At 45.1% G+C, this 8428-nt stretch overlaps 1 protein-coding gene across 1 annotated transcript in view; it reads right to left on the bottom strand.

The window, feature by feature from the left end:
- Positions 1-2964: 2964 nt before the first annotated feature.
- LOC130106716 (arginine-glutamic acid dipeptide repeats protein-like) overlaps positions 2965-8428 on the bottom strand; it is a 33676-nt gene continuing 28212 nt past the window's right edge. Inside the window, exon 3 of the mRNA XM_056272941.1 lies at positions 2965-3279. Within this exon, the coding sequence (XP_056128916.1) occupies positions 3032-3279 (248 nt within the window). The 3' untranslated portion in view covers positions 2965-3031. The remainder of the gene's footprint in view (positions 3280-8428) is intronic.

Below are 8428 nucleotides of genomic sequence, written 5' to 3'. Positions count from 1 at the left end.
TACACTTGCGCCTAATGAGCTGAACATGGAGATGGCAGAGAATTAAAGGTAATGGAGGGGGCTGCACTACAGTGACCCCCACCCCCCGTTCTTAATTAGCATTACCCGAGCACAGCTTTAGATTGCTACCTTAACTGGTTGAAATTATCCCTCTGTGGTCACCTCTATATATCTAGACAGACATTTTATGAGCTAGGCAGGAGACCGAAATCCATATGGCTGGGTCAATACGTCACACAAGTCCCAGCAGGCACTAAGGCTGACACTTTTAAAAAACAAACTAAAAAGGGGTGGATGGGTGGGGGTGGGCTAAACAATGTCCTCCATGTAGATTTGGACAATACAACAATACAATATTGATATCATGACATGAGACCAGATACATGTAGAGCTGGACAATCTATCAATATAATATCAATATCATGATATGAGACCAGATACCTACTGGGATTCGTAATGTCACGATAAAATGTAAGTACTTTCATCCCTTGACCTTAAAGGCTGCATTACAGTACGGTGATGTGATTTTCTGAAATTATTAGAATGTTTTAGCTGAGTGAAATGAGCAATGAATGCCTATGCCTGCTTGGTTATTGTATCCACGTTACTAATAATTATTTCTAAAAAATGTCTTGTGTAAATATCTTATGAAAGCAGCAACAGACTTCTCCAAAATAATGTCACATTATCAATATCGAGGTATTCAGTCAAAAATATTGTGATATTTGATTTCGTCAATATTGCCTAGCTTTACCTCCGTGTGAGTTTTGACCCTGATATTGTCCAGGATCAGAACGGAGTGCTTGAAGAGACAATGCAGAGATGACTGTGCAATGTTGCATGTGAGGAGCAAGGAAGAGCACATATATGCTAAGATGATCACAGCATTGATACAAGACAGAAACAAGGACTGTGTAGAAAGAAAGACAAAAAGGAGGACTTGAATCTCCATTTGTCTAGCCGTTAGGAAGATTGATGGCTGCATTCAAAATTTCTACACACCACTAATTGGATTCACAGGTCATTAGATTAAGTGTATGGGTGAGACAGAGAGGGAGATATGTAGGAAGATAGGAGAAGAGGAGTTTAGGGGGTAGTGATGTCCCGGGTGGAGGTAATATTGATGGGTTTATTTGGTTTAGGACTGGACAACCTACCACCACCCCTTCCCAGAGCCTCTGTGCTGTTAAGACTTGGATCCCTAGTCAACAGAAGGGGGTTAATCAATAATTTGTGCAGCAGGCAAAGTAGGCAGGTGGGGGCTGAAGAGAGAGGCTTGCCTACATGGCTTATGACTCGACTGATGCCTAGCCTTTCAGAATATTTGGGGAGCAGAGAAGAGAATAGATTGTACCAAATATTATGTTCCATAGAAGATCAGAGGGTAGGGGGCAGGGATGTAGGGGGATACTGGCTGGAAGAGCATTGTTTCTTTTACCGGGGGCAGACAATTGTGTCCCAATTATAAGCATGGGATGACAGAGTAGGGACAGGGTTGGCCCACTAGGCAGTGGTTTATTCCAGACAGTTCAATAACAGACCGAACCAGTCGTCCTCATCCTCAAAGAGGATTCTGTGTGGTCTAGTAAATAGAGATTATGGGTTCGAATAGTAGCTAGCATAGTGCCTGCCTTTTGTCATTTGTAACCCCAAAACAAAGTGAGAGCCTTGTACTTGTTTAAAGAGCCAGCAGGGTTTGTTGTTTTAACATAGGAGGACAAGGGTACAGTCTGCTCAAACACACACACACACAGGCATGCAGATGGTTGTTCATTAATTACAGATGGATGGGGAGGGAGGGAAATAGGGAGAAACAGAGAGGGAGCTGGAGAAAGAGAGAGAGGGAGAGAGAGAGAGAGAGAGAGAGAGAGAGAGAGAGAGAGAGAGAGAGAGAGAGAGAGAGAGAGAGAGAGAGAGAGAGAAAGGAAGGTCAGCTAATGGAGCCAGTGTTCTTTCTCACTCCCTTGACAATTACCTCTGTTGGCCTCAGACCTCTGCTGACGCTCTTAATCAAGGTGCAGCTGTGTGTGTGTTTGTGTGTGAGAGAAAGAGAGGCATTAGGAATGGGGTTCCTGCCATCCTCAGCTGTCTCCGGCAGCAATCGGATTAAAGCCCTGCTGCTGTGGGGCCTGGCTGCTCTCCTCTCTGCTAGGGCTACATCCCACCTTAAAACCCACTTACAAAATACAACCGATGCCCTTCCAACACACATACACATAACCCCACCTTCTTGCAGAAGTGGTGCATGTGGCCCCAGAGCTGACCTCCCATCATCACCGTAGCTGTTGGCAGCCAGCACTTGAGCCCCCTGGGGCCTGGCCAGCCCTCATCGAACCCTGTGCACTCTGCTCAAACAATGGAGCTGTTAACAGACAGGCGACACTCTCTCCTGTGGGCTCAGATGCTTCTTTATTTGGCTACTTGCATCCTGAATTTCCTCTTCCCTCATTCATTGACTACATATTCCAATAGTCCCTGCCAGAGACACCTGTGAAAGGCCCAGTGTGAGGAAATGGACGCTTCAGCCTGCCATGTGTCCATCTTTAATAGTATGCTTTTTGGAGTCTTGTTGCTGGGAGAAAATATGCATCACTTTATTCCCCCAGCCCTGACTAGCCTTGATTAATCAGCTTTCCTCAACACCAAATTAAAAGGCTGTTTTTTTTTATATTCACAAAACAGGCAATATTTGGCCAATTTGAGCTGTTAAAAAAAACCCATTTAAAACTCAAAATGGTGACAGCCTTCTTCATTAAATTAAGTGCCTCAACACACATCTTTATTTCCATTAACAAGCTTTTATTTAGAGTCATCGGTTTGCAGGGCTGGTTTAATATTCAAGCCTAATTCTTCAGTGGGTTTTTTTGCAATGTGAATCACAAGGAAAAATAAACTCTCTGAATACGAATTTTAATTCAAAGTATATATTCCACTACGAATCATACTCAATTCTCATTGGACTTTTGTGGTGCATGCAGGGGAAAAAAAAGTGCAAGCATGCATCTTTCTTCTAGCACTTGCATGCAGGCAATTACGGCAGATGAAAGCCCTGTTTGAAGTGGCTTTCCCAGGCTGCTAGAACAACAGCGGTGGGGCTGGGAGATAAGGAGAAGCAGTGGGTGGTTGGGTGGGTGCCTGAACTGTAGGCCAGGGTGAGGACCGAGGGACAGGCAGAGGGACAGAGGAGGGAGGAAAAAGGACCACTCACCAGCTTGAAGTCTTGAATGCTACAAATGAAGTACGGAGTGTTGGGCCGCCGGCTCTCGATATACACACAATCTGGAGGAGGGAAGAGAGAAAAATGAGAGCAAGAGAGACAGAGAGAGAGGGAGAGGGAGAGAGAGAGAGAGAGAGAGAGAGAGAGAGAGAGAGAGAGAGAGAGAGAGAGAGAGAGAGAGAGAGAGAGAGAGAGAGAGAGAGAGAGAGAGAGAGAAAGTGTGTTAGAAAGATGATGTTCACACATTCCAAGGCTTTTCATGTTTTTTTATGCAGCGCTGCGAAGGGATGCCAGAGTCAGTAATGTATTATTTTGCGTGGTGTTACCTCTGCTGAAAAGACATTTTTCTCCTTGAGTCAAATTCAATTGGAATGCGAGTAATAGGATTAAGGACTTTTGGAGCGCTACAAGGTCGCCTTTCCAAAGCAAACATTACACCCAAGGGGAATTATGTTATTGTTCCACTCCATTTGTGCACCAGCGACTGTCAGATAGCAATAGTGGCTTTATCCCCTCTCCCCGAAGAAAAGTCAGCTTCTGTCAACTGGCCTTAATATGTCCAGTTACCACCAACTGGTTTGCTGCGAAACTAAGAAGAGATAGCCCCACCCTCTTACCTCTCATTCCATAAAAATTTTGCTTACTTACATAACCCTTGCAAGTGTACACAGCAGACTAGTGCATTTTGCGTATGGAGGTTCTGGGGTGGGGTGGGGTGCCCTGGGCCAGCTGTGCTGTTAAACTGAATGTGACTGGTGGTATGACCAGGTCATGAACCCTCATCTCCTTAACAAAAACATTCACACTGCAACGGAAAAAAACACAGACACTTCTGTTGAAGAGACCAGGGGGAGGTGGAGTGATAGGGAGGAGGAGTAGGGGTTTAGAACTGCACTAGGCCAATGGCTACTGCTTAGCCAAGCAGGGTAACTGGCAGAGAGAGGCAAGGGTTCAAATTTTTCCGCATGGAAAGAGATATCAATTCACCAGTGTCAAATTAGCATAATGGCTTTAATTCTGTTCAACTTTGGCTCGAGTCAACGACAAGATCCAGGAGACAGATCAAACTCAGCAAGAGAACAAACTTATCTTGCTCTCTGCAATAGCTTGCAATAAGGTTCTTGCTGGCTGAGCATGCAAGTCATTCAAACACACCCTTTACCACCACTGGCTGCCATGAATGATCGGGCAGGCTCAAAGGCTGTAGGGCATATGCTAACGCACACACGCACGCACACACACGCACGCACAGGCACAGAGCCACAGACAGATGCTCATCTGCTCTAACTTCTAAAAGCCTCTCTGTGATCTTACTTTCACAGAAGCATTTAAAAGGCAAACAGAAGATACTGGTGCTCATTTCAGCAGAGCAGACAGTGCGGTGTTCATCAGCCTGGCTCAAAGGCTAGGCCACGCTGTCCCAAGCAAAAGACGTGCAGCTGATTTTTCAGCAGCAGCTGACAGTGGCATCATCTGCCATTTATTTGTTTGTGTCAACAGTGTTATTGATCTGGCTGTGGTTTATCTTCCCACTTGCAGCGGAGGTGGAGACAGAGATATTAAATAGCTTTGACACCACAGATATCATTTGTAAAAGGGTTAGGCATATGTGTGTGTGTGTGTGTGTGTGTGTGTGTGTGTACACGTGTGCGTGTGGATGTGATTCTGCATGTGTATGTGTGCCAGATACCAAGGCCTTTCTTTTAGATAGACTGTGAATGTGTGTGTGTCTGTGCGCACGTGTGTGTAACCCCAGGGTAGGCCCGTTATCTGCTGTGGGCTCAATGAGCTATTCAAAGAGGAGAGGAGTTTATCACCCTCACTGGTTCTCTGAGTGACGCATGTATCCTTCTCACTGCAGCCCTCCTCAAATCTCTCTCCCTCTCTCTCCCCTCTACACAGTCCCTAGAAGTCATTTACAAGATAACATGAATGAAAATATCCATCAGTGCTATTGTGAGATTTGTGGGTGACAGTATCTTTGTGTGTATATGTGCAAGGAGGAAAAGAGAGAGCGAGAAGAGAGAGAGCGAGCGAGCTAGGGCAGGAAGAGGACGGAGAGGAGAGGGTGATGGGGGAGGGCTAAGAACAAAAGAGAGTAATCTGAATGAGATGAGATGACACGTTTCACAGGAGTCAAATTGGCGGAATTGGGGCTTAGTGTCCCTTCACCTGACGGCACATTCATTTAAAGAGAGCACATCCTCTTGTCTACACACCAGAGTGCAACAACGGGCACAAAGAACAGAGAGCGAGAGGGAGAGAGACAGAGAGAGAGCGGGAAAGAGGTGTGGAAAAAAATCAGGGATCTGATTTAATCATTCACAGACAGTGAGTGAGCGATTCTGTTCTTCGAACGTCAAAAGCACATTTTGAATTCAGCCCGGGTGCTACCAGTCTGCTACCTCAAGGGCATTTACTGAAATGACTACAGCGCTAGGGTAAATGATTGTGAAAGTTAAGACTGAAAGAAAAAGGAAAGAAAGACAAATACACGCGTCACAGTCTGTCTTCTAAACCACGAGAAGATGGGAGGGAGCTCAGTGATTATGAGGGGGGTTCAGGGTGGTACAAGCGGATCCTCCGGGGTCTGCCGGGCTTGTTAAACATTCCAGCCATTTTGTGCATTTGGAAGTGGGTCTCCCCGCTCAACTGGATAAGGGGAGGGAAGGGTGTTTTAGCAGAAGTGGGGGTCTCTATGGGGGATGGGCTGTTTTTTTTTCTTCAAAGGCTTAAGTGTGTGCTGGCTGGATGGATGTAGCCTATGCTATAGGAGGGAAAGCCAGGGACTTCATAGACAAGTGCTTTCTCTCTCAGCAGCAACCAGTTCTCTGTCTCTTTCGCAACATACTGTTCACCCCCTTCTCAGCAATCCAGTACTGACCACCTCCCTCTCCAGAAAGACGGAGCATGAGAGAAGGGCTCCATACTTAGGCAGGGAGAAGGAGAGAGGGAGATAAAGAGAGAGAGCGAGAGAGAGAGAGAGAGAGAGAGAGAGAGAGACAGAGGTAATCATATAACTTCTGAGCACAGCTCCTCTGACCTGAGTACTCTACTGAAAGCTGATCCTTCATCGGCCATTGTTTCTCCAATTACATTGTCACTACTGAGTTCAAGAGCCTGAATATTCATTAGGGTTGGAAGGCATTTTAACCCCCCCAAATCTTCTCTTTAGCTGCAGCTCATTGTTCGGGCCAGCCATTATTTTACAGCTATCAAGCATGTCTAATCTAAAACACACCTTTGCCTTGGCAAAAGAGAGCTTCAGCTCTCTGAGTCCAACAAATAAGTTGCTGTTTAATTTGGTGCATCATTAAAAGGGAGGGAAGGAAGGTTGGGAGGGTTGGAGGGTGATGTAGGGTGTTTTGGGGCAATGCCGATTTGCCTTTACGTTTAAAAGCCAGGCATACACACTAGTGTTTTGTAAACAGTGATGGGGGGTCCTGGTATCAGCCCTGCAAAACAATTCAAGAATATGAACACATTTAAGATGCAGTGCAAGCTTATTAAATTAAGCTTTAGCTTATGATGTGCTTGTGGGTGATGTGGGTTAGCCATGAGGCAGGATGCACCTGCATTGTTAAAATGGGTGCTCAGCTCAAAGTTTCAATGTCACACACATGCACATGACTACACACACACACACACACACACACACACACACACACACACACACACACACACACACAACCAGATGGTGAAAAGTAGCGCAGAGCTTTAGGAAAGCTGCCCCCCTCCCTTGAGATCACTGATCCTAAAATTAAAGAGCACAAGGAATGTAATAATACAGCAACAGGGGTGTTAGGGGCCTAGAGGAGCGAGAGGACCGTAAAGCAACAGAGTGACAGAGACCATGTAGGACGTGTGTTTGTGCATCATTACATATCCACCACCAACCAGCGAAGACCTGTGAGAGAGTCCCCGGATTTTCTTATGGGCATTGTGTTGCCTCCTACCAGGCTGGTCGCAGGCAGATGGTATGGGATGAGGGAGGGCGGATGGGTTTCTAAGCAAACATACAATTAAAGCCTGGAAGGCCATGGCACAACAGGGTGAACCACAGGTTTTGCTCATCCAAACCCCCTACCTAACTAACTACCTCTCACACAGCCATGCACCTGATTCTTCATCCAACTACACCCCTCTTGCTGAGAGCCCCCCTTCTGATTGGGAAGCAGAGGGAAATACCTGGCAAGTGATACCATCAGTCCTCCACAATAGAGCAAGTCTACAGCTGACTTGGTTACTGGGCTGGAACAGAGGCCCTTTGACAAGTCCCCTCCATCCTCTGCCTCTCCACTAGCCCACACTTTCTCATTTAACAGCAGGTGGTTGGATTTCACTAAAAGGACTATTCCCTGAATCTCTAGCGTGTAGGGTTGTCAGGAGAGTGGAGAGGGCTTTTTAAAAATAGATCTGTTGTGCTGGAGATTGGCTAAGGGTTCATCCTTCAATGCTTCAATATGACACAGCTCTAAGGGCTGTCTGTCAACCAAGTGTCAGAGGCAAGAGCAAAAACAATGACAAGTAGCCTTTTCTGCATATAGTGGCTACACTATGCTAATCAGGCTCTATTACTAAAGTGTTTTGGCTCCGTAAAGAAGACATATTTGATGTTGTTGAAGCGGATTCTCCAGAAGAACCACATTAAGGACAGAATTCTGTTTCCAGATGTATTCTTAATTTTAAGTCCACTGGAAGTCTACATATATATATATATATATATATATATATATATATATATATATATATATATATATATACACAAAAAATTCACTGGGTCCACGGTGGCTTCAAAAGTGCTCAACAGGATATGGAGCAGGCAACAAGCAGTAAAATGTGCAATCTATGTCTAACTGAAAATATTTTAACATTTGCAAACCAGACATGTCCACATTGAATAACAGGAATAATTGGACAGCAGTTGCAGACATAGATATAAGCACCTATTTTGTAATTACAAATAAATAAAGACAAAAGACAAATACAACCCCCCCCCTCAAATTGGACCATTAGCAATCACATGTTTTTGAAATGTTTGTACGTTGCCCATCTCCTTTCCCCATTGGACAATGTGCATGGGATGTTTATGACGACGCAGTAGATGGTATGTCCTTCCTCAAGTGGTTTCATTGACAGCTGATGAGCGCTTATAGCATGAAACAGGCTTGTAGTGTCTCATAGAGAATTTATTTGACTAACTGGATTATA

Source organism: Lampris incognitus, chromosome 2 (genome assembly GCF_029633865.1).
Source record: "Lampris incognitus isolate fLamInc1 chromosome 2, fLamInc1.hap2, whole genome shotgun sequence".
NCBI classification, from domain to species: Eukaryota; Metazoa; Chordata; class Actinopteri; order Lampriformes; family Lampridae; genus Lampris; species Lampris incognitus.
Note: the sequence above shows the minus strand (reverse complement) of the source record. Positions and strands in the feature narration are given on the sequence as shown.